Source organism: Melampsora larici-populina (assembly GCF_000204055.1).
Source record: "Melampsora larici-populina 98AG31 unplaced genomic scaffold MELLAscaffold_11, whole genome shotgun sequence".
In the NCBI taxonomy this organism is placed as follows: Eukaryota; Fungi; Basidiomycota; class Pucciniomycetes; order Pucciniales; family Melampsoraceae; genus Melampsora; species Melampsora laricis-populina.
The window spans coordinates 978,177-1,003,824 of NW_006768775.1; the positions used below are offsets into that span (position 1 = coordinate 978,177).

Below are 25,648 nucleotides of genomic sequence, written 5' to 3' on the forward strand. Positions count from 1 at the left end.
GGGTCAGGGTGAGGGCCACGGCGTGGCCTGAGCCCTGGCCCTTGATATTCCCCTCGGGCTCCAGGTCAGCTTGTGGGCGCAAATTCTGGAAAAAGGTAGCACCCATACAGGCTCCCGGTGCTACTTTTTTGGCAGGAGGCGCAAAAGGCGCGGGAAAATCAAAAAAAATGAATGACATGCCTCAAAAAACAATTTTTGCTATGATTCTAATGGGATGGGTTTTCTTTGGACATTTTTATTACTAAATAACAAGGTCATCTGCACTCCAATCTTCTTCATCAACATCTTCATCTTCATTGATGGTTTGTTTTTTAGCTGTATTACTCACAATAGTAGTGAAACTATAAATGTCTAACAAAGTTTCAATAAAACCAGAGTAGGCTTCCTCTGTATCCTTTTCTGTATCTGAGTCATGCTGAGCAAAAACTCCATCTTCAGATTCTTGCAATTCATTGACTCCAGCAAAGATACCTGATTCAACCTCATCTTCATAGTTAACAATGCTGAGATCCTTGACGGCTAGATTGACAGCTTCCTCAGCTGTTATCTGGAGCTCGAGCTGTGATATCATATTTAGATTTGTTACAGTCATCTGACTACAATTCTTGATTTTTGTTGCACCCATCATGCTGAATACACTTTCAACACCTGCTGCGCACTACCAGCTTGAGTACTTGGATGGCAACGGCTTTGCGGACACTTGTACTTGGATTTGAGCGAATCACTAGCCAGTAGTTCATGGCTACAGAAACTGTAGTAGTTGGTTAAAACAAGCCTCTGCCACTGAAGTATTGCATTACTTGATTCTTAAGACTGAGTGCTTCAGATTTCTTGTAGCTCCATGTCTTGGCAATTAAAAGTAGTAACTTGATCAAGACATCTGTTGGATATGCACGCGAGACAGCAACTTGAGAATAAGAGGGATTTGAAAAGAATCCAGCAATGGAAATTGGCTCATTGAAGATCTTTGCTTGCTTGTTCAAGACCTTGAGACAATGAGTTTTGTAAAGAAGTAATCACGTATAGCTTGATAATTCAATCTTCATTACTGATTGTAGACTGTGATGATCTCTTTCCAAATGTTTCCTACTGAGGTATTTGCTTGCTCTAATCTACTGAGAGCATCAATCACCGGTCAGATCAATTTTACTAGGATTGAGTTCAAAGTGAAGTGATTTCAATTCTCAATGATGACTTGTACATTATTTTTGATTGTTGAAGTTGAGATCAATTTGTCTTTCAACATTGAAAGACACAGTGGAACACCTCATTTGTGGCTTTTGACCAATGATGCAAGCTTTGAAATTGAATGCCATCGAGACCCACAGAAGGTTTGGAGTCCGTGTGTTATACCGTCTTTCATACACCACTTGAATAGCTTCTGGCGAAGTGAGATGGGCTGAAGAAGTTGACAATGGTTCAGTTGTTGTTTGTGGTGTCCTTCATGTCTGGGTGGTCAAGACACTTCTTGACAATGATATTAAACATGTGTAAACAACACACTAATGGGATGACATGAGGGTACTCTTCTCTAAAAAGTCTCTGTGAAACCAATTAGTGATGGACAAAAAAACTATCAGCCTTCAAAGTAGCACAAAAAAAGAAGAAATGAGGGAGACAAAAAAGAAATATATTGAAGACTTACTTGTAACTTGACCATTGAACTGGCCGAATCAGTGACAATAGCTCCTATCTGCTCCCGGGTCACATCTTGCCCATGTAAATGTGTTTTCAAAGCAGCCAGGATGTTATCTGAAGTATGTCGGATCTCATCCAAGTCTAAAATATTCATAAGATTCTTGATGTTGGTACCATGTAAAAGGAGGACAGCATAGACACTATTTTGGGAGAAGTCAGTCCATCCGTCTAAAGAAACAGTCATATTGCTATTCTGCTCAAGTTCTGCTTTTGACGCAACTGCATACCAAGCATGAAGTTGTGGAAGAACTTTGTCCATCATAACATATCATGAGGCTGAAGTGAATGGTGCAATTGAGAGTTTCTGTTGAAGCTGAGACATGGTGTTATGGAGAAATCAAAAAGGATTATGGCTAGTAATGAGTCCTTTGAGTAGAAGATCTTCATGAATCTTCATATTTTCTTCTGGTTTACGGATACTGAAATGATGGAGATTGGAAAAATCATGATCAAGTTTTGGTTGCTTTAAAATGGTAACAGGTGCGGGTGTTGACCCAGCTGATCCTTCTGAGGACCTATTCAGTGGTTGTAGTGCAACTTCAAGATTGATTTTCTGGTAATTAGATCTTTTGGGTATCAATATGGATTTACACAATTGAGTCATATGGTGATATATTTTTGGTTGCTTCCCATCCATTTCTAACTTGGAGAAGTTACACTTTGCACCGTGTCATCCGTGCTGGTAACTGCTGAATGCTGTGAATCCATGCCATTTGGTACCACTACCTGAAGGAGGACCAATCAACATTGCTTTAGGCAACATAACTGATAGGTGAATGAATAAATGTGCCAACACCAGCGCTGATAGATTGGCAACTCCTTGCAGGTGGGCGTGAGAAAGGGTGGAAACCTCCTTTTCTCACCTACTTAGGTTTGAGGGCGCTCCCACCCTTTTTTCAAAAAAAAGCCGCACCTGGGCGCGCCGCCCTCAGGCGCTGCTCAGGGTCCCAAAATCACACTGCGCCCACCACCTGACCTCCAGGGCGCCTCGTGGCTTTGTGGCACCAGGTGTGATTGTGACTCTCAGTACATATGCACTGTATTGGAATGTATTACTCTGTATCACTCAGACTCTTGTATGGATTTACACTACACCGCCGGAATTAACTTGTTTGTAACCCAATTGGGCGGAATTTTGTTGTCCGGGTTCGAAAATTCCTCAAATTGTGAAACTTGTTCACAACTTGTTAGCATTAAGTTTGCCAATTCACCTCTCTGTACCTCTCTGGCCCCGTGGATGTCCAGTCAAATCATAGAACTACAAGCCCTTTCACCATTCCTCACCATCACCTTCATTTGTCAAGCCTTGATCAACCAAAAAAAAGGATTTGGCCTTGATCAACCAAAAAAAAAGAACGAAATCCAGTGGGGACATAATAAGGGGTGAGATATTCAAATGGTTGGAATCAAAGGTGTTGAAAGTGCTGTGTATGTGTACGTATTGCAGTGTACTTGAGGGAATTTGGCAAATGTAATACCCACAAGTTGTGAACGAGTTTTGCAATTTGAGGAAGTTTCAAACCCGGACACCAAAATTCTGGTCAACTGGGTTTCAAATGAGTTAATTCCCGCGATGTCAATAAGGAAGCATATTGAGCAAGGAAATAACCGTTTAATAGTTGATATATAACTGTTACAGGTTGATTACATATAATATATATATGTAGGACAGCAGTTGACAATAATCAAAGAGAGAAAGCAGAATAAGGACCAGAATCCGTGGATACTAACTGTAAAAGGGCTTATAAGGGACTTGTAAGGGCTCTTGAAGGTTGTTATGGACGGATTGGTTGGTTTATAAAGCTTGGTAAACTTGATTGGTTATTGTAAATGATGAGGAACAAAAGAAACAAGACAATAGCAAGGGTTTATATACCCGTCAGAACAAGTAAGAAAGCACACAGCAGCATAAGAAAAACTCTACAAATAGAATATGATGAACATATCATGCAAACAACTGATCATTGATGCATAGAAGATCTCAAATGATCATTACAAATAGATGTGCACATGTAAACCATTCCTTTTAGCATGTGTAATTCCATCCACCATTTAATTCTGAATAACCCTTGTGGTTATTCAATAACAATCCATCCTTTTAGCACGAGGACCCTAGATCTCCCTTCTTGGCGGCCATCACATGCTAAGAAGATCAGTTATTAAGTTGGGTTCCCAATACACCTTACAGTCTGACCTGCGCAAATGCATACCCGCGCAACTGCATAACCCGTGATAATGCATAGAAAAACTCCTAAATTTTGATACTTTTTACTGCCGCATTTGACAATGGAATTGCATAACCCGTCAAAATGCATAGCAAGAGCCTTCCACCCAAGTTATGCATTTGCGCGGGTTAGACTGTAGTAGCTTGAACTAGGATCACACGTGTGTAATGGACAGATCATCATTAAACAAATCACTTCAGGATCATCTTCCAAATTGATCCGTGAGTATTTTGTTTATTGAATATTGACCATCTTTTGAATACACAAAAATAGAGAAAAGTAGAAACTGATTTGAAGTTAAGAGAAAGTGATAAGTGAAAAAGAATAGTAGAAATAAAGTACTATGTGTATTACTCGTGTAATTGATGATTACATGTTTGTAACTTCATGTAATCATTTGTTACGAGCTCTTTCAGCTTAATACTACATGTAATTGTTTAATTACATGTAGTTATACGTATGTAATAAAGTTTGATTGTGAGGAAGGAGATATACAGCTATGTCCGTGTATGCCCTTCCTGACACGTGGTGTTATGTATCAGGTTGTGGGTGCGCTCATATTTTTGTAGGCGCACTGAGGCATGTTTTGTTTTGTTACTTTGCGCCTAGCTTGGCGCGCCAGGCATGTCTTCCCACAAAAAAATGCCAAAAGCCAAAATGTTGCTTTTGTATTGTTATTTATTCTATGCTTGTATTGCTAGAGCTGTCTACTACAGCAGAATTGCCTTTCTAAGGAGAGAAAAGCTAAGAAATGCTGTCAATGTGAGTATCCAAGTCTCCAATATTGGTGACAGGACATAGAAATCCTACGATTTGGTGCAGTTCTTGAAAAGGCGTGCCAAATCATGCGGTGGGCGTGGCGCACCCAGGTAGTGCCGAAGGCCTTTTTGAGGGTGGGCGCACCCAATGACCTAATCATAGGAAAGGTGAGGGGTTTATACAAAACCCGGCCCTACATTGTCCACAATCCGACGTAAATCTATATCCCATCTTATCCAAACCATCTTTCACAACATAATCAAAGACATATACAAGAAAAAATGGCCATTCACGTCCCAGCAGAGTCATTGTTGATTCCCCCGCCTACAAGAAGCTGTACCAGACCGGATGGGTTCAAAGCTGTCAATGGAAATCATAACTGTAAATGCTTTCCCAAGTGCATAAGCTGCAAGGCAAGAGCAATAAAGTGTCAAGGAATATGGACAACATATGTTTTTAAGTATTTCAATGGTCACTCTTGGATCAGGTAGGGATTTTTTTCGCACCTTGTGCGCCTTTTGCGCCCCAGCCTGTACAGGCGCGCCCGGGCGCTCCCTTTTTGAAAAGTCGCGCCCACCGCGTGAGCGCCAACCCTCATTTCGTCGGTTTTCCGACGCCGAAGGCGCGTTTTTCGCGCCGTGCCCACAACCTGAGTTATGTAGTTGTAAGGGCGTACCCTTACAGGTAGCGCATAGACCATAGCGGTATGGGTTTAGACAGTTGCTGGTAGATGTTGTTGTACTTCGTGTCCTGGCTCCAGAGATCCCTTTCCTCAGGAGGACTCTCCACTCGGAGCTAGGTGAGCATTATCTTATTCTTATTCCTTTTCTCTTCATATGTTGTTACGGTGTGATTAGTTAGGTTACCGATAGGAGGAGGACTCTCCACTCGGAGCTAGGTTGTTTGAAATAGATATTGGCGGATTATAGGTAGTCTTGAGCTTTGAGCTACCTTTTGTGATCACAGTGAAGGTTCTATACAATAGAACCTTACAGTAGTCCCGGACCCTGCACTTGCCACAGCTTGCCACTCGTGGATGTGCGTGACAAACTCTCACAGGTCGGAATGTAACGACCGAGAGTCTGAGTGATACAAAAATTGAGTGACAAGATTATGTATCCTCCCAGTGTCTCCAGGGCGGTGCTCCAGGGTCCTCATTCAACTCGATTCAACTCGGGCGGCTTTAAAATTTATATCATTGCTTGCTACAACGAATTTGGCTCCGTAGCGGGATGGATGCCGGCCAAAGAAAAGGAATGGAACGAATCAATTTTTTGAAATTGATGCGACGTAACCAAGTGGAATTCGCGGTCGGGACTAGCAGAATTATGTAAGGCCATCGTGATCGGGTGATGTCCCACAATCACAGGAGTCATATAAGGTCATATATATACGAGTGAATGGACCGGATGATATACAGTCAATTCAGAAAAGCTTGTCACAAATTCCCCGTCAACTCGCTCGAGGTTTGCGGGCAAAGTTGGTCAAGCTTTTGTAAATTGACTGATAACCTCTGATTCTGATCGATCTGCCTTGGCACCTTGCTCAAGTTTCCCTGCTGTCCCTTCTGATCTGTGCAAACCCTTCCGAGCAATTTCTATCATGGTCAAATCTACGCCGCAGTTTACCCATCGCCGAAGACCTTTTCTTCCAGAAATCATAACCCACTGTATCGCCGAATTTATCGGCGTGTTTCTCTACGTCCTCCCTGGTGAAGCGGCAACAGCTGGTGAAGCTTCAAACTGCGATCTATTTGATATTCCATGAGCTTATTTCTTCTGTCCTTTGCATAGGTTTTTTGTTGAGCTCTGCAAGTAAAACAGCCGGATTGGGAGATTTGTTGAATGTTAGTCATCACATTCTGTACTTCCCAACTGATTTCCTGGCATCATCGAGAATCGCTTTTGCGTCGTCACATTTTGTCTTCAATCTAACAATGACTTCCTTTTGATAGATTGGTATTGCGTATAGGCATGTCGAAATAGGCCATTTTGATCCTCCTAGTCTGACATCAACTAACGTTGTCTATCAATTTTTAATCGATGTAGCTGCGGCATTGTTCTTGCCATCACTCTCACGCACGTGTCGGGCCCACATTTGAGCCCTGGCGTTACTATTGCGGTAACTGTGAGCCTTAAAAATGAGTTATATTTGCGAGGCTTACTTGGAACTGACGAGACTTGAACACGTGTAGGTTCTGAAGGGATTTCCTCTGTGGAAAGTGATCCCTTACATCATGTCTCAGATGCTCGGTGCGATTGCCGCAACATTATGTATCTATGGAGTCTATGATCATTCTTTTCGCAAAGTTGAGCAAGGACTGGTGATGCTCGGTAAAAAAAATCTAGTGATCTCGCCTTCTGGTCCAGGTGGAGTGGGAGCGATCTTACCTGGCGAGTCGCATGACCTCGGACAGTCAGTACTTTCTTCTCTTCAAATCATGTATGGACAAGTGTTTCTGAGATTCTCTCTTGAAAACATATAGGATTTTCTTTGGCGAATTTCTAATCAGTACCATACTTGGCTTGACCATCTTTGGAGCTTTAGATCGGAATAATCCGGTCTTGAGTCCAACCAGTATCCCATATCTGATGTTTGTTACAGAAAGCTTCCTTTAAAGAGCATTGAAACAAATCTGACTGATTTGGAGTCGTATATCTCCAGCGGCATGGCTTACTTGATTGCTATCATCGGGTTCGCCCCCAACACCGTTGTCCTCAACACGGCACGAGGATTGGGAGGGTTAGTATAAATCTTTTTTGATTGGCAATTGATTCACTTACTGACAGCCTTTCTCGATCCTTGATCACGATAGACAAATCGCCACCAGTATGATCTACGGTGCAGAAGTGTTTGAGAATAAAAGTTTCATAGTGATGGCCACACTTACCAATATTCCAGCGACCTTGGTGAGAGCCAACTCGATGACTCAATCTTTACTTGGTAAACTGACCCTTTATATATCTATACAGCTAGGAGGTCTTTTATATAAGTGTTTTCTCGAGAATAATGATCCACCCACAGAAATTAAATCCACTAATTACGACAACGCGCCATCAACTCGACATGCGTAATCTGACAATGTCAGCCTGAGGTTCTTGATAACCAAGAACACGCATCATAACTCCTTTTAAGAATATGATTGTATTTAGTCCTTTTGGTGTTTTCGGATTTCCCACTTTCCTTTTATCGAGTCATTTTATCAGTCACAAGCTTGTAAATATATGCTGCGCAAACATTCCAGATAAACACTTGAGCATCAAAAAACACACAATGTTATCTCAATAAATCTGCTGGTCATTGTTCATATTTGAAAGGCTCCTGCCTTAGGAAGATTGATAGCAAGATGTGTCAGCAAAGCTGACTCTTAGGAGCACCTCTCTTGAATACCATCCATACACCCAATGCCAAAATGCCTTCAAATATATCCCTATGGTGCATGTCACCACAATCTTGAGTGTGACATCTTTTGTGGTTCTCTGATGTCTTACTGGTTTTGACTAGTATCTTTTTCTATTAATCACATATTAGTAATGATGTTTTGGTTTATAGAGATCAGGCACTTATACCCATTGAACCTTTTTTCTCTTTTCCTAACCAATTCCATTCCATCAACCAAGCAGGTTTGCTCACTTCAGTCACTTTGATTATTAACACTTTTCATTTCTAATTAGACTTGTTCCCTCAGTCTTTTATATAGCTGTGATTGACTATGAGCACAAGTGCAACACAAGAGATCTACCTATATAGTTGTGATTGACTATGAGCACAAGTGCAACACAAGAGATCTACCTTGACTGGAACCATGCATCTCCATGTCCTTGTGGCAGTCACCCAACAACAAGCGCACACAGACTGCCTTTGAGGCACAAAGGCAACTTGCGTGTGCTTGTCGCCAATTGAGCCCCACACAGACATGGTGCATTCCACTATTGAACAACTCAACGACAAAAACTATTCTCAATGGTATCTCAATTTTTACGGTTGGATGCTTGTGCATGATTGAATTGTCTTGGGTTTAAAAATTCAGAGAAATTAGAATGTTCAGGTTTGGGAATATCAGGATAAGGTGAGGTGATACATTGGACAGATCATGCTCAGACATACAATTGTCAATATTGGGACAATATTGAGAATAGTTTTTGTTATTGAGTTGTTCAATAGTGGAATGCTTGCTTCTGGTCAAGGTAGATCATAGATGACATCTTTATTTGATGAAGATTGTAGTTCACCTGGGCTCATAATCAATTAAGGCTCGGACCTGGCCTTGGCCTGACCCATTCGTGGCCTGCCCGAGCTTGGGCTCAGCAGAGATCGAGCGGGCCCGGGGCTGCCTCGTGTTTTTCCTCAAAACAAAAAAATCAAGGCCTTGTAGCCTATTTGAGGCTCTGACCCGGCCTTGACCCGGCTATGTTTCCACGCTCACCCATATAGATGAGACAAAGTATCCATTGATAGTTTCAACACCTCTGCTGAGATGTTTTACAAGAAAATTCTGCCACATCATTCATTCTTGGTGCCCAATTTTGGGCCAAAAAGCCCAAAAAAAGCCCCGAGAGAGGGCTGCTCTTGGGCATTACGGGCTTGGGCCGGGCAGGCCAACAGGCACCCCGGGGCCTCCGGGCGCGGGCCGGAGCCTTATAATCAATCACAAATGAAGAGGAAGAAAATTGAGCAAGACTCTGCTTTGATTAGCAGTGTCCTTAGAGCATTCCCGGTCTCAGTATAAATGGCCTTGGTACAGTAAATATTACTGTACCAAGGCTCAAAATCACCATTTGTGTCCAAAACATGCACTGGTGCCTAGTGATTTGGTGAAATTTAGTAAGTAGAGGTCTAGTAAATTTACTGGACCTCTACCAAGTTGATATCTACAAAGTAAGAGGCACTCCTCCAAGTTCCCCAGATCACTCTCTACTACCCTATCCTTTGATTTTGATCAATTTTGCTCATAATCGACTTTTTCAACTTTCATCATTCAACTATCAAATCAACTTTATTGTCTCATCAATCACCTAAATCAAATCAAAATTGATTCATGAAATGAAATCATTGAAACAGATCAAACAAATAAGAATGAGAGTGAACAAATGTCAAGAATAGAAAATCAAAAGATAAAAAAGGCAAGCCCAAAAACCGGTCTAAATTCATGGTAGTCAATGCTTTCCTCCACATCAGCAAGAAACCCAAGGTTGGCACCAATCAGAGTGGCAAGGACTTAAATCAACAAGTCACCAATCATTTCAATGTCAACTACCAATTTGACAGCCAAGATCTTAAATCAGTCAAAACCAAGCACCATTTCCATGGGGTGCTTGCTTGTCAACAAGCGCACATGAGTTGCCTTTGTGCCTCAAAGGTGGTCTGTGTGCTCTTGTCGTTGGGCACCTACCACAAGGACACATGGTGAAGTAAGTACATTCAATCTTGTTCAATCTTGTTACCATTCCAATTAATCAAACTGAATCAATACATTGTATTTTATGGGTGGGCCTCTTTGAAGATTGCTGCGCTCAAGCTTTCTGGCATTGTGGCCCATATTGAACAAAATTCTCCCAGTGATAACATGTAGACTGATTGGCCTGACCTTTCCATCAAGATTTACAACAAGGCCAACTCCAGAAGTCACTTCAAATATTCCCAGCATCAAGAGTCCTTTCTGCTTCTCCAAAGTGTATTTCTCCATTTGCTCCACCAGGGCCTCTAGTAATTTTAATCATCAGCATCCACTCCAGAAACCCAGCCATTGGAAAAGGTACAAGCACATCTTGCTCCTCTACGCCTCCTTGCCTCACAGTATCCAAGAAAACCAAATGTAAACAGATTCATTTTTAAAGGATGCAAAGGCTGAAGAACTTGCATTAGCGCATCAAGCACATATAATTTGGGCCAATGAATTAGCTGAACGTCTAGTAACAGCTATAGAAGTGGGCGCTGATATCAGCAGGGAAATGGCTCAAGCAGATGCTGATCCAAAGCAATCTCGGTCCACGTCAACAAGCTCAAGGTTTTTATAAGTTCAGAAGACAGTTGTCATACACCTCTGGCCAAAGAAATACTTCAACTCATGCAAAATGGCTTGAAGGAGAAATATCAAAAACCTGTTCCATTAGCTCCTGCCACTAGTACTATACACTGCCAACATAGGTGTCTTGAGTTGAGAAGCCCAAGGCATAATTGGAGGCAAACCCTCAGACAGACCTTGTCCAAGGTTATTATCTGGGGTATTCTTCTGCACTGAGAATTACCTTGGATGAAAACCTTGAAAAGCTTCTGTCCAAGGTTTGGAATCCAAGAATACCTTGGATTTTCAACAAAGATCAAATTTGTTGTTGATGGGAAGTACCCAAAGGAACGACAGCACCTCCGGTTTCCAAGATACTGTAGTGACATCGTTCAGGGCAGTACCGGGGGAGAGAAGGGTCCCTGTACGGGGATAACCACTTCTCAAGACACATGGCAGGAAGAAAATGTGAAAATATTTTTCACACCTTCTTCCTCCCTCTCCCACACGTCTATCCCATAAGCCCAAGATCTCTCACGCCTGCATCTGGAAAGCCTGGCTATCAATCCACACTTTCTCTCTTTAGTTTCTTGTTTTGCACTACACTCATCAGGAAACCATTTCTTTAAAAAAACAAGATCTATCATAAAAAGAAAAATAAAACCTCATTCAAATTTCAAAGAATTTTTTTCAAGAAAGAATGTCTTCACAAGCAACAAGGATAGAGAAGAATCTGGAAGCCTTCAACAATCAGTTAAGGCACACTAGTGAGAGATTAGCAGATCGGGCTGGGTCAGCACCACCTCCAGAAATAGAACCATCAATTGAATCAACTCCTACCTTGTCGACAACTACGGGTGGTACTAGAGGTAAAGGTCGAAAACGTGGGAAGAAAGGTAGTGCCACGTTGACTTGGGCAGCAAAAGCAGCTAGACGGTTGGCTGCGAGTGGGGCCGCCACTGAAGATACCAATGCTTCAGCTTCAGGAACCTCTACAAGTGTCAACATCTCTGGAAACGTAAATTTGAATGATAAAGAAGTAGAAGATCCTGAGGAAGGGTTAATATCGAGAGATGAAGTTAGCACAGATGCTACTTGTAAGCTACATTCTAAAATTGGTTGCTTCTACCTTGAAATCCACTCTAGGGTGATGCCGCAAAGCAATGCCACAACCGTGTTTTGTGTAGCCATCAGATGATGTTGCCTCCTAAGAGATGTGTCTGGGGGGGTCATAATTGTTGAATTTATGTCCTTTTTGTTTGAAATCGGGAAATAGCGGCGCGCTTGCCCAGCCGCATGAACACCATTACAGGAGCCAGAGTAAGTTCTCCTCAAGGGTTCCATTCTTGGTTGGCAGCCAACGGCCTCACGTGAAAAGCGAAAGATTCTGTCGAGTATGATCTGATACTCCGTGACAATTTCCTGAGGTGAGCCTCTAATCACCTCACGTCACTAAACCTGAAGACTAACCTGATACTCCGTGACAATTTCCTGAGGTGAGCCTCTAATCACCTCACGTTGTAGAACTCCTACGCAGTGTAGCGTAGGCTGAGCCGGAGAGGGGATGAAGTACCACTGGAGAGAAGGGAAGTACAACAGATGCAGTTAAGCTGCCCTCAACCTTATAAGAATCTCAAAAGTTCACGCAGAGGAGCACAATTCTAGACAAATCTTTCCTGCTACACACAATCAACACCTGTAATAATGTTATTTTATCCTTTCTACTGATAAAATCAGTACCAAACCTGGTCCGAAACAGCTCAGACAAGTCTAATGACTGTACTGGGTGGTCACCAAGGTCCTTAAACACTAAAAGTGTTTAAGCTAGGGTTATAGAAAGTCTAACACAACACTACACAACTAGGTTAATTATGCTTCACAGTCAAATTGCTTTTGAAATACACAACTGAGATCTTTGTAAGGATTGAAAAATAATAATGAAAAAAGCTGATAATGATGATGATGATGATAGAAGTTGATTAAACTTCTATAGATAGAGTTGAGATGATTGAAGTTTATTTGCCAAAAGAATTCCACTAAAAAAAATAAGAACTACCACTAAACTTGAGACACACACAGATACTACTATTTGATTACTATCTTTCCTAGATAGTTAACACAGACTCTTTCTTTGTTCAGACTTTAAAACTAAGAAATAACACTTTTAAAAGTCTAATACTTTTAAAGGACACTTTGAAATAAACACTTTAACACTTTAAATAAAACGCTAACAAAAAAACTACTCAATAAGCACCCACACACACACACTTGGACAAATTGGACAATTGGACAATTAAAACTCCCCAAATTTCGCCTCCAGACCCCCTCCTTATATACCTTTCATCTCCCTATTCGCACCATCACACTGTCTAGTAAATTTAGTCTCCTATCCCCCCAATTTACATAAGATTGACGCTTTCACACACTACTTTCCTCTCCCGCAACCCCTATTACATATTTCAATTTGTATGTAAGTTCCTTTCTCATGTCACTTCCTATTCTTTCTCTACTCATCTGTTTTTTCTCTTTCATTTCGATTTGTCACTTTCATTTGATTCCTTTTAACTTTTCTATTTAATTTAATAATTTGAATTCATTGATTTGATATGTAATTTGATCTATTACTAATTAATTTAGTATGTAATTGAATTTGTTTATTAATTTGAATTGACTCCAAATAGATTGCATCATTGTTCTTCTAATGATCTAGCTAGTCGAGTTGATGTAATAGACTTGTTTAATTAAGTTGATTTTAGTAACTTCTCGGCACTTTCTCTCACTCTAATCGACCAATCTTCCTTTTCCTTTGATTCAATTTTAAGCTTCTTTTGATGGATCTTTCAATTATGATTTGTAAGTGATTTCGCATCTGTGTTTCTTTCCAGTTTCTCTTGTACTATCTAAGTTGCTTCAATTTAATTTTGATTTAATTTAATTAATTGTTGCTATCTATTTCTTCTATTTTATTTAATGTTGTCTTTTCTCTTTTGATTATAATATCTTAAGATGTTTTCTGATTGTGTATCTTGAAATAAAATAAAATAAACTGAAGGAATTGTTGAAACTGAATTGTAATAACCTGATTGTAAATTGATTTGTGTATATTAAAATTGATCCAAAATGAAAAAAATGAAAAAAACCAAGTTTATAAAAAATGATCTTGAAGATAAAATGTAGAATTGAACTATGATGTCAAAGATGATCTTCAATAAAAGAAAACTTTGAGTTTCAAAAAGAAAATGAGGTTTTTAGAAAATATGAAAAGTAGACATGTTTTGATTTCCACAACGTCACTAAACCTGAAGACTAACCTATAAGGTTTCAGGACAGATGAAACAATAAGGAAAAATGAACAACACATAGTTCAGCGTGTTGAATCTTTTCCTCAAGTAGAATTTTGGATATGTATTTCACCTGATACTCTGTGACAATTTCCTGAGGTGAGCCTCCAATCACCTTACGTCACTAAACCTGAAGACTAACCTAAGAGACCAGACAAGACATAAACACACATTCATAAAGAGAAATTAGATAGAAAAGATAGAGATACAATGAACAAAGTCTGACCTATAAGGTTTCAGGACAGATGAAATAATAAGGAAAAATGAACAACACGTAGTTCAGTGTGTTGAACTAGCGTTGACATTGGGTAACAAACACAATTAGCAAAATAGAGAAACATAGATAAATAAAACAAGAGTACTGATGTGCTTACTCTTTTCCTCAAGTAGAATTTCGGATGAGGAAAAGAGGAAAAGCACATTTCGACACTCTGCACTATATAAGATAAAAAGGAATAGGAACTGAACAATGGTTTTACTCAATTAGATTGAGTGATTGTGTTTATATTCTTATTTACTAAATTATGTTGTTGAGTGTCGAGGAGGATATTCAAGGACTGGTGAGACTACTGTCGACATTAAATTGATGTCGAGGGAGGATATTCAAAGACTAGATAAGCTGTTCGTGATACCATTAAATGATGTTGTTGAGTATCGAGTGAGATACTCAAGAACTGATTTCATATTGTTGATATCCTTGAATGAGTTTACACGACATCTGAAACCTAGGCCGTAGAGACACGAGTTGTCTCTCAACACACCCCCTGTTTCAGGTGTCCGTGAAGAATATCTAGCCCCATTTGATCACGACAAAGTTTGAAAGGGCCAGGGTGGAGTGATTTTGTCAACGCATCTGCAAACATATTGTGATTGCTGATATGACAAAGTTGGACTATGTTCTTCTCAACTTGCTCACGAATCCAATGGTGTTGGACTTCTATGTGCTTGGTGCGCGCATGGAAAACAGCATTCTTTGTCAATGCCACAGCACCAGTACTGTCACTGCAGAGGATCGTCGCCGAGGCTTGGGTTATTGAGATGTTATCTAGGAGTCCACGCAGCCAAACTATTTCTTGCCCGGCTTCTGTGGTTGCCTTATACTCAGCTTCAGTCGACGAGAGAGAAACCGTTGTGGTAATCAAAATATGAGACCAATCAAAAAATCAAAAAAAATCGAATTTTGAATTACATCAATTATATTACATATAGTTTAATATTTACATCATTTTATCATTTAAAAAAACTTAATAAGATAAGTATAAACTATTAACAAACAGATTACAAAAAGAAAGAAAGAAAAAAAAAACATAAGAAAAACTCGAAAATAGAGGTACACAGGTTGGAAATGGTTTTCAGGGTAGTAATATTAGGTTTATGGGTTTAGTAGGGTTAGAATACGAAAGAGGAGCATTGTTTTAGTCAGCAAAAACTTTAATCTTGGTGGTTGATAAGAGAAAAAAGTTATTAACACTACACAAAAAATATTGTTTTCCGGGCAGAACACAAAAATGGGTTTGTGTCATGTTGAGATGACGGAAAATGAAATGAATTTTACCACCTAAGTCGGACCCACAAAAAAAAGTTGTACTTGAACATACCAACCTCCTCAATTCCAAGTTGCTTCACTCGATGATATTCAACTTCCAACTTGACAAAGTAGCTCAAATTGCCTTACAAGTACTATTAGCTGCGCTGGAGATGTTGCACTCAGATGCTTTCAAGTGTACATGCTAGCAGTTTAAGTTGTTTTATATTTTTCTTTGAGTCTCATAATAAAGGAATCCAATGCACTACGCTCTGCCAGCTCCATGGCGATATGTAAGCGGAGTATGACAATTGGTGATGGTTTACGACAGATCAAAGGAGTTACTATCTCCAATTTTAATTACCGCACTTTCAATTTTATTGCCCTTCATGTCCATTAAAGCGCAACAGGTGAGGTGTAAACAACTTGGCCCTGAGGGTAAGATCGTGGGGATTTTGTGGCCAAGGTCTGCCATCTTCACAATCTGTATAGTCTTCTTGCCCGACAACCGGCATCATCGATTCATCACAAAGATTCCTGTCACGGGTGTCTTGTCGACCCATTCACAAACAAACACTTACATCGTCAGCACAAACAAAAGTCTCCCAACATTATAAGCAGAAACGTGTCAACTCAGCTATCATTTGATTAGGGTCCATCAACTCGAACAAGAACCAGCTTTGGCTGGAGTGGTCCCTGCCTGTATTGTTCTCCTCGTCGAGATACATAAGCTGATGACCAGCTGCTCTGATCAAGTTGGCCGCTTGTGATCGAATAGGTCTGTCTCAATTCTTTTAGCGTTGATTGGATTGACTTCGTGATCTGGCTCAACGTAAATCTTTCTCTAAAGTTCTCTTCAGTTTCTCTCTTTCTGCTTATCTCTGTTGAATTTATCTGTGTCTGCATTAATCAGTTCGATTGAAGCGCTGAATTAGCGAAACTATACTTGATCTGACTTTGTTGAAACTCTTGATTGTAAGTAAGCATTCATCATCTTCAATCCATTTATGTGATTGATGATATTGATATTTATGGAAACACATCCACAGGAACAGACCACCTGCTTCTCAAAATGGCGAAAAAGAAGACTTCTGCATCAAACTCTCCCGCGACCAGCGGCGGAAACAAGCCACCAAATCAGGCGTCGTCTAATCCGCCACCGCTTCCTCATGGCCAACCCCCAGCACCTCCTGGCACGAAGCCTGATTTAAGTGAACAAAGCGGGACAAATGCTGTCTACTTCAAAGTTCAATCACTTTCCGACGACCTCCGTGGATTCCTCTGTCATGATTACAAAGAAAAGAAGCAAAGTTTTAAAAATCTCGACTACTATCGGATTTTTATAGTACACTTTGATCCCGGAACCACCGCTCGTCCGACCAACAGAAAAGATAAGTTAATCGAACGCTTTGAGGCAAAGGTTCTGCCTCTCATCAAGACCTATCAGTTTCCTGCGCCTCCGATACCAATGCAGACAGACCAACCTTCTCGAAAGGACTTCAACCCCCTTGCTCGAAGGACTAAGCGCGCTGACCTCGTTCACGCCATCTTACAAGCCAAGCCTAAAACGGTTATACCAACATCCGCAAGGGGAGATGGCCTGCTCTATCTATACAAAGAGCACGTCGACCCAGATCTCGTCATTCCAGGTTATACCAAATTCATCAAGCCGCCCAATGTCGTTCGACGTGCAGAAGTCAATACCCTTTTTATGGAAGATCTTCGCCTTACCTTGCAAGACCAAGCCCCCCACGTTTTTGTACATTCGATCCCGATGACTCATCCTGTACTTGTCAATCTATATATCAAATTTGTTCTCGAAGAAGAGGTCGAGCCTGGTCTTTTAGTATGTGGTTTTCACTACTCGCTCTTGCGCGAGAAACCCTGATTGCGTGTATCAAAGGTCAGTTCAAAGTGCTTTTATTTTTATCCATTTTTTACTTGGCCTAATCATCTCTTGACTAACACTGAAATTGATTCTACCCACCACTCAACAGAACAATCCTATTTGAAAGAATAACAAACTTCCCATACTTGATACGATACCTCCATGTCATCTCTAACTCGTGGTTTTCATTCTGTCACATGTTTTGGTAGTGTTTCCCTCATCTAAGCCCCACTGTAGTTTTAGCTCGAACACCTCTCTATTCAAGTCTGGAGCATGTATCTGCAACCCTTGAATATCATTTGTAACACTTTGCGCGAGTCCTTTGTAGGCAAACAGATCTCAGCGTGGATAAACCTTCAACGCCTCTGCCCTGACTTTGTTGATTTTAGTGTTTCGGCGATGAGACAGAGACATAAAATTAATGTTAGTTTATACTCAACATGCAGTTTCAGAAGACCTGGGAATGTAATCAATATCATTGTATCTTGAAGTTAGAAGAAGTTACAACAATCATGATATGATAAGAGCAGTTATAGTTGTAATGAAATATGAAGGTTTCATGAATGACCTTTTCGTGTGACTTCCTTTTTGAGATCCCCTACTCCTTACAGTCTTGCCTTCTTTACTAGATTACAAGGTAAAACCAGGTGAAACCTCTACGCCTCATACAATCATTTATCAAAACCCCGTTTTCTAGATCATTGTTGCAGACTACTATTCCAAGGCAGGCTTCATCACATCACATGAATGCTAGTCCCTTTCCAATATTTGTGTTCGGACTTTGTTTGTAAGGACCACATCGGGAATCGAGAAAACTTTCCTTGTTTTTGTCTAGCACTTGAAGTTATATCAAACTATTCACAACAGCTTGCTATTTCCCGTCAGTCAATTTTACAGAAGCCTTGCTCTCAAGTTTCAGCGAATCAGAAGCCTGTCCTTCCATATTTTGTGACAAAACTGCATTATCCACCTCATCAATCCGCTAATGTCATCCGGCAAATCAACAAAGAAGAAACATAGCGCACATTGAGTGCCATGTGTCTGTCGCGCGTATAACTGTTATCTTCATCAATACGTCAATCCTGATGGAGTGACTCGATCTGGAGTGGAGGTCCTGCCTGATACGCTTACCGCTCATGAACTTGCCGACAGAGTAAAACAAGCAACCTCTGGTATATCTGCCCAAAAGAGGCCAACTACCGTTCACGATGCTCAAAACGAGACTGCTGGTCAAGATGCGCTTCTTGGACCCATGTCAAACTTAGGCTTGGATCATATTGGTCCTTCATCACTAACACACGCTAGTTCAAGTCATGTGTCTCAGCATACAAAACAGTCGACCGAAACTAATAGAAGACCTTTGGTGTGGCCGGGAGACGAAGCCTTGCAATCTGAAAGACAAGATCGCCAGCCAGTCCTGACTACTCGCTCACAGTTGAAAGGACGTCTTCTCGATCAGGATTCTGATGATCAGTCATCTCTTCTGACTAAGATTTGCACTGCTGCTACTTCAGCGAAGACAGCTGGTGTCCCGGTATACAATTGTGGTACGTCGATTTTAACAAACCACTAATGATGAAGTGGATGATTGATTGGAGAGATAACATGTGGTTTCTATTCCTCACTGCAGATCGATTCTATGAATTCACTCTGAGAGAGATGAACCCGGTTCTACTTCACGCGGTTCTTGTTGCAGCAATCCTGAGTATATTTGGAAATTTGTCAATGAAGACAGCTTCTTGGCTCCTAGATTGTCTCAAAATCTTGGTCGAGCTGTGTTTGACAGGCGCAATCAACATCTTTCAACCTCGGGACGTTTTGACTGCTTCAAATGAGATAATCTTGAATCAAATTCCTAAAACAATCACCACTGTAATTAAATGGTTGAACGTTGAACCTGATCTTATGGAAATGAATTGTTGTCAACTATGCTTCGCTCTATACCCACTTGATCGTACACCAAGAAAATGCAGTCATCGCTATTCTCAAATACCTGGCGGGCCACCTGATTTATCTGATACCACGGACCCCAAAGTCCAATCCTCAGAAATACCTTACGAACCCGATACATCAGAGTTCGAGGAAAAAACGTGTGGTCATCCTTTGTTACATTTCAAACGTGGGAAAGAGAGACCGATAAGGAGATACGCATTTCAGAAACTTTCGGATTGGATTGCTCGATTACTATCCCGTCCTGGTATTGAAGAACGGCTCGATGAATCTCTTGAGGAATCTCGAAAACCTTTCAATCCGAAAAGTAAAATGAGCGACATCTATCAGTCACCGGTATGGAAAAACTTTCGAGCTCCTGATGGGACACAGTACACTGCAAAGAGCGTAAATCTGACCTTTGGAATGTTTGTCGACGCAATCAATCCTTATGGAAATAAAACAAGTGGAAAACATGCCTCAATCACATTTGTGGTTTTGGTTTGTCTTACACTTCCACTAGATATCCGACATCTACCTGAAAATGTATTCTTAGTTGGTATAGCACCTGGTCCTCGAGAACCTTCACTGGAGCAAATGAACTGGATACTTCGTCCAATTGTTACCGAACTTCAAGCTTTATGGAGACCAGGCCTGCTTTTATCAAAGACCTATCAATACAGTGAAGGCTGTCTTATTAAGGCAGCATTATTACCATTTATAGCAGATATTCCTGCTCTTAGAAGGTCTCTTGGTTTTCCAAGTGCAACGGCGACTCATTTCTGCTCGATTTGCCACCTAAAAAAAAGGATATCAATATTTTAGATCCAACAGAATGGCCGCGACGCACAGCAGAACATCACAAGATGTGTGCTTGTCAAGCTCGGGATGCAATCAGTGTTGAAGAGAGACAGAAAATATTTAAAACTCACGGGATTAGGTATTCAGTACTGGTGGAACTCGAATATTGGGATATCATTGATTATCATGTTGTTGATTCCATGCATAACTTACTACTAGGTCTACTTTCATGGCATCTACGTAGGTTTTGGTCTATGGAAGAAAAAGTGAATGAAGAAGATGAATTACCTCCAATATCTAAAGTTGAACTTCGCGAGCTGGTCCTTGAACACTCCGCACCACCACCAAAAGCTGATTATGAAGAAGACTTGGAGAATCTTGAAGAGGGAGACAAAGAGGATACCTTTTGCTTTCAGAATGTATCTTTTGGAGATGATACAAATAGCAGTGATGAAGATTTCAATCCGCTTGGTGATCCTGGATGGGATGGGAAATGGAACGCGCCACCTGTTGACAAAATCATCTTTGATGAAAAGATGTTGCACTACATAAATTCTTGGTTGCCTCACATCAACATTCCAAGCTGGATAAAACGTGCAATACCAGTAATTGGTAAAGCATCCTTTGGAAAGCTGAAAGCAGATGAATGGCGAAACTTATTTACTCTCCAATTACCGCTCATCCCGATTCCACTGTGGTTTGGCAAGGATCCGGTGAAAACCTCCCTTCTAAAAAATTTCCTTCATCTAGTCTCACTTGTCAATCTTGCCCTCAAGCAAGACATAACATTTGAGCAAATTGAGCAGTATGATCGCCATATTCAAAAATACCTAGAAAGCTCCTTAAAATTGTTCCAACACTGTCATCTTGCTCCGAACCATCATATGGCAATTCACTTGGGAGATCTTCTGAAGTGTTTTGGTCCAGTTCGGTCGTGGTGGTCATTCTTCTTTGAAAGACTGATGGGCAGGATCCTGAAGGGATGCCATGACAACCACATTGGTTAGTACCTTAGCTTACTCTTACGTATGTTATACTAGAACCCAAGACTTTGTTTAATAGTACTTTTGTTGACTACCAGGTGAGCTCGAAATTACCTTTCTCAAAAGGTATTGCTCTGCGGGAAACCTGGCAGCGCTTTTGTGCGATCGGAAACTTCCGGAAGCTTTGAAGACATTCACCGCAAGGATCCAGTCCCTTTATGACGAGCCAAATGTTTGTCCAAAGAAAAAATCAAATGGAAATATGATGCCCATCAACAATAAAGTTTTAGGTATGCTCATTGATCGACTGAATGCACACAAAGGGGAAGTGTGTCAATGGATGGCACCCGAAGATTACTGCTTGCTTAGTGAAGATGAAGCAGTGGGTAAGTCTCCGGTTCAAGCTCGAGCATTATTCCACAAACGCGTAACACACATGGATGTGTCATTTTTGGTCTTCTCAGCAAGTCAAAAAGACAGCTTTGTGGCATTCAGACTTGGACCCAAAAAAGTTGCCTTTGGACGAATTTTTTCTATATTTGAACACCTGACCTTGTCAAAAACATCACAGCGATGTTCTCAAATGTGGCTACAGGTTCAGTGTTTTCCTGAGATACCTGAAAAACTCGGAAATTTGGATCCTTATCATCTAGTTATGGCTCCTGAAGTGCAAGTATACCTACATGCTTGGGGACCAACCAAAGATTACCTTATTAAAGTAGAAGAAATAGTGGCGCACTGTACATGGATGATGTACCGGCCTAGCCTTATTCACAAGGAACTGGACATACCTACTGTGGCACTGGTTATAAATCAACAATAATAAGTTAGAAAAATCAATTGAAATTTTATTTTTGATGTGGTGTACACAGATATATAATGTGCTACAACTTCATCAGATTGGAATTGAATAAATACATGATATCTGCTTTTGTGATGTCAAGAAGTTTGGTTTTGTATTAGCTGTGTGCCCAAAATGAGAACAAAATTAACATCCGTATTAAACCTCAATAATTGAGCTCATCCAACACCGCAAGGATTTCCAGTAATATAGGTTTCTCGTCTATGTGGAGTAAAGCTTTCTCATTGGACGAGAGTCTTTCTAGATAGGGCTGTGCATAGCAGTCCTTCGGTAAATTTTTGGGAGCTACAATCTTACTAGGAGGTGCATTCGGCCGACGGAGACGAGGACGAGAGGGGCGGCCGCGATTGGGGGAGGAGGTTTTTGGAGCAAGACTTTGTTTGAGCCGCACTTGAGAGTCTTCTAGGCGTTTCCAGACGTTGGACAGTCCTTCACTGCGCCACGGGAGTGCTCGTACAATAGTTGCCGTGCTTTCGCCAGGTGATGAGGTTATTGATATGCCCTCAGTATCAGTCTCATCATCGCTGCAGGTAGTTTCAATGAGTGGTAAAAGACGCCATAGTTTCTGGGTATCCATGACCGTTTTTCTTCGTGCTTTTTTGAGCTGTGAAGTTGTACGTGCATTCAAATCAGCAATTTCAACAGTGTTGAGGTGCACTCAACTGGAAACACTCACGCGTTCAAGCCGTGTGACTCGTCTGTTAGCAACACCTGCCGCTATTTTACGCTCGGTTTCCCACTGTTCCGTACGATGTCTAAATAGATTACGGTAATGCATTGAGAAGATCGGTTCCAAGTCCAGAAATAGGAAAATTGGAGGCAGTATCACAGACTTACCTCTTCTTAAGGGTTTGAAAATGGGAATCAAAGCATTCCTTGATGTACTCCCTATTTGTCCTATCCAAAGATACCCCCGGGTACTCACCACACTCAACCAACTTGATAAAAATCTTCTCTGCAATTCCCCATACCCACTTATTTTCCGGTGACTGTGCAGATTGTGAAAAATCTGGCCGAAAGCTTTCCATACCTACCGCGTTCATTAACTTCCACATCACAGCCAGCTGCTGAGGAGTTGCATCAGGATGACCAGGGCCGTCCGGGTATGGAAAATGCGGATCAATGGGATTATGATCGTCAGGAGGCTTGGGTAAGTTTTCTAAGTCAAATTCTACATCCTCAAGATCTTTCTCGTACATCCAGCGATCCTTCTCTTGAGAGGCAGCAGGTGGCGGAAGCGGGTTAGTTTCTGATGTTCTCCCTAGCATTGCATCGATATGAAAGCGAATATGGACCTGCATCAAACCAACCAAAGGTCAAATCACTGCGAAAAAATTATGATCAGCATGTTCAACACTTACTGCTGTGCGGCCACCTCGAGCGGTTTTCTTAGCCCCTTTATTGCCATTCGCATCCACTAAATCCTTCACCACTCGAGCCAAGGTGTGGTACTCATCTGTAAGTAATTCGACCTTGTTGTTGGTGATCAGCAATAGTTTTTTGAGTTCGCTGTATGAAATTTTATCCCCGTTGTCCATTCCTCCTATGATCACATTGACTGTCAGTTTATTGTGTATATTTCAAATCATGAGCTTTAATAACATTGGAGCTCACCCGAGTTGTTATTGAAATCAGTGTCCATTTTTTCTTCCATTCCTCCCGTGGTTACATTGACGTTAGTGCATTGTGTATATTTCAAATTGTGAGGCTCAAAAAATACGGGAGCTCACCCGAGTTGTTGTCAAGATCAGCATCCATTCCTCCTATGATCATATTGACTGTCAATGTATTGATATATCTCAAGTTATGAGATATATCAAAAAATATTGTAGCTCACCCGAGGTGTTGTTGCCATCAGGCTGACCCAAGTCCTCACCCGAGTTTGCACTCGGACTTACACGACCTCTGGTCTTTTTTGTTTTCCCTTTGAAGGCTGTAAAAGGCGCTTCTTGGTCTGAGTCATCCTCAATTTGCACACGAGCTCGTCCCTTCCCTTTGTTTCTACGCTTGGAAGAAGAGGGTGGCATTGATCGATCAGAGAGGTCATCGACTAGGATTTCGGGTGAGTGTCTGGTGTTTGAGTTCCTAGGACCTGCTGTAGAATATGACTCAAGGAAGTATCAGTCCAAGATATACAGCAAAAAAACGTTTCAGAAAACTTGCGCTTGTCGTTAGAAAAAGATGGTGGCACTGATTGATGCAGTTCAGAATTTGCAGTTGCATCGTCTTCCAGGGGTTGATGAATCAGAGGTGAAAAGCTGGTTGGAAGTTCTTGCGAGTCTTGTGTATTTGAATTGCTAGAGCCTACTGTATGAGGACTCGGAATCTTATCAGATGTGCAGAGTATGAAAGTGGGAAATTATGAAACAAACAACCTCACCCTTAATTATTTCCTCAGCTTGAGATCGAAATGTGAATTCGAAAGATGGCTTCGACTTACTTGATGTTGGACGATTTGGCAAGATTACTGAAATGTTACAAAAGTAGTGAGATACAACCATGTTTGAGCGTGAACTTGTGATACTTTTGCTACCTGATATAATAGAGAGTTCATTGTACTTACTTAGATCTTGATATATCCGGCAGTTTCGGATCAACTCATCCTTGTCCATCCCCTTACTGTCAAGCCCAACTTCCAACACCATCTGTTGAAGATCCGTAACATCAAACCTTGAGTAGTCAACCTTGCTTGATGAGAATTCTTGTTCCTCCTCCACGACATCAACTTTTTCTTGACATTGCTCCTGACAACTACTTTCAGCATGTGGGCTTGATGTTTGTGGGATACTTGGAGGACTCTGAATTATAGGCGCCTGAACCTCTGGATTTGATGGTTGTGTAATTGTCGTTTGAGAGGAATTTGATGGTTGTGTAATCGTTGTTTGAGAGGGATTTGATGGTTGTGCAATTGTTGTTCGAGAGGGATTTGACACGTGTTTCTTCTTTTGGACATGCCGATCTAAAAGGCTTAACAGACGGTTTCGAGAAGCTTTTGGACCCGCCAATTTCTTGACTTCATTCGAAGTTGATGTCCCTGGAAAATTCACGAGGATGCTTAGCTGGGAAGTTGTACTTCGTCATGGAATTCAACTTCAGATGAGTGTAACAGCCGACTTACCACCTGATGGTTCATCATCTTCACTACGTAAACTTCCTTTCCTTTTCTTCGAAGGTGCCGAAAAATCTGAATTGTTGTCGCTTTGCACAACCTGAGTTTGATCCCGGTTACTGCTCGTGCGACGGCTTGGACCTGGTGCTGATGGTGCTGAAGTATCATTGCCTTGCTCTACTGGATTTTGGTGCTGTTCAGAAAGTCGACGCTGGTTACGAGTCATGCGACCACTTGGCATTGGAATTTTTGGAAGTCTGTCCATGTAGCCGGACGTGATTGAACACAGAGTGAAAATGTGAAAATGTGAAAATGTGAAAATGTGATATGAAAGTTTGAGAGTTTGAAAATCCTGTAGACCAGCCTACAGAATCAAAACAAAGAATCAAAGGTGTGATTGCAAACAATTAGAAACGCAAACTGTTGAAGTATTAGTAAACAGACTATAAGTCCCTATACATGGATTGAGTGAGAGAACAGACTACATGTCCATCGATGCGGTTGAAATTGCGATCTCAGAGGGA

At 41.1% G+C, this 25,648-nt stretch overlaps 4 protein-coding genes across 4 annotated transcripts; 3 read left to right on the forward strand and 1 right to left on the reverse strand.

Moving 5' to 3' along the window:
• Positions 1 to 6,284: 6,284 nt before the first annotated feature.
• MELLADRAFT_84681 (uncharacterized protein) lies at positions 6,285 to 7,756 on the forward strand (the record flags this gene model as incomplete). The annotated part of the gene is made up of 9 exons (XM_007408025.1): positions 6,285 to 6,411; positions 6,476 to 6,528; positions 6,637 to 6,647; positions 6,731 to 6,809; positions 6,877 to 7,097; positions 7,195 to 7,275; positions 7,347 to 7,424; positions 7,498 to 7,591; positions 7,655 to 7,756. 9 exons carry the CDS (start codon positions 6,285 to 6,287, stop codon positions 7,754 to 7,756), a joined length of 846 nt encoding a protein of 281 aa, XP_007408087.1.
• A 3,630-nt stretch (positions 7,757 to 11,386) lies between these two features.
• On the forward strand, positions 11,387 to 11,884 carry MELLADRAFT_104901 (uncharacterized protein; the record flags this gene model as incomplete). The annotated part of the gene is made up of 1 exon (XM_007408026.1): positions 11,387 to 11,884. The coding sequence occupies one exon, from the start codon at positions 11,387 to 11,389 to the stop codon at positions 11,882 to 11,884; it is 498 nt and encodes a 165-aa protein (XP_007408088.1).
• A 4,740-nt stretch (positions 11,885 to 16,624) lies between these two features.
• MELLADRAFT_84682 (uncharacterized protein) lies at positions 16,625 to 17,440 on the forward strand (the record flags this gene model as incomplete). The annotated part of the gene is made up of 1 exon (XM_007408027.1): positions 16,625 to 17,440. One exon carries the CDS (start codon positions 16,625 to 16,627, stop codon positions 17,438 to 17,440), a length of 816 nt encoding a protein of 271 aa, XP_007408089.1.
• Positions 17,441 to 22,160: 4,720 nt separating this feature from the next.
• On the reverse strand, positions 22,161 to 25,389 carry MELLADRAFT_84683 (uncharacterized protein; the record flags this gene model as incomplete). Its single annotated transcript, XM_007408178.1, has 12 exons — positions 22,161 to 22,619; positions 22,692 to 22,770; positions 22,853 to 23,310; positions 23,377 to 23,558; positions 23,630 to 23,671; positions 23,746 to 23,778; positions 23,853 to 24,123; positions 24,207 to 24,322; positions 24,396 to 24,413; positions 24,456 to 24,482; positions 24,579 to 25,049; positions 25,134 to 25,389. The coding sequence occupies 12 exons, from the start codon at positions 25,387 to 25,389 to the stop codon at positions 22,161 to 22,163; spliced, it is 2,412 nt and encodes an 803-aa protein (XP_007408240.1).
• Between the last annotated feature and the right edge of the window lie 259 nt (positions 25,390 to 25,648).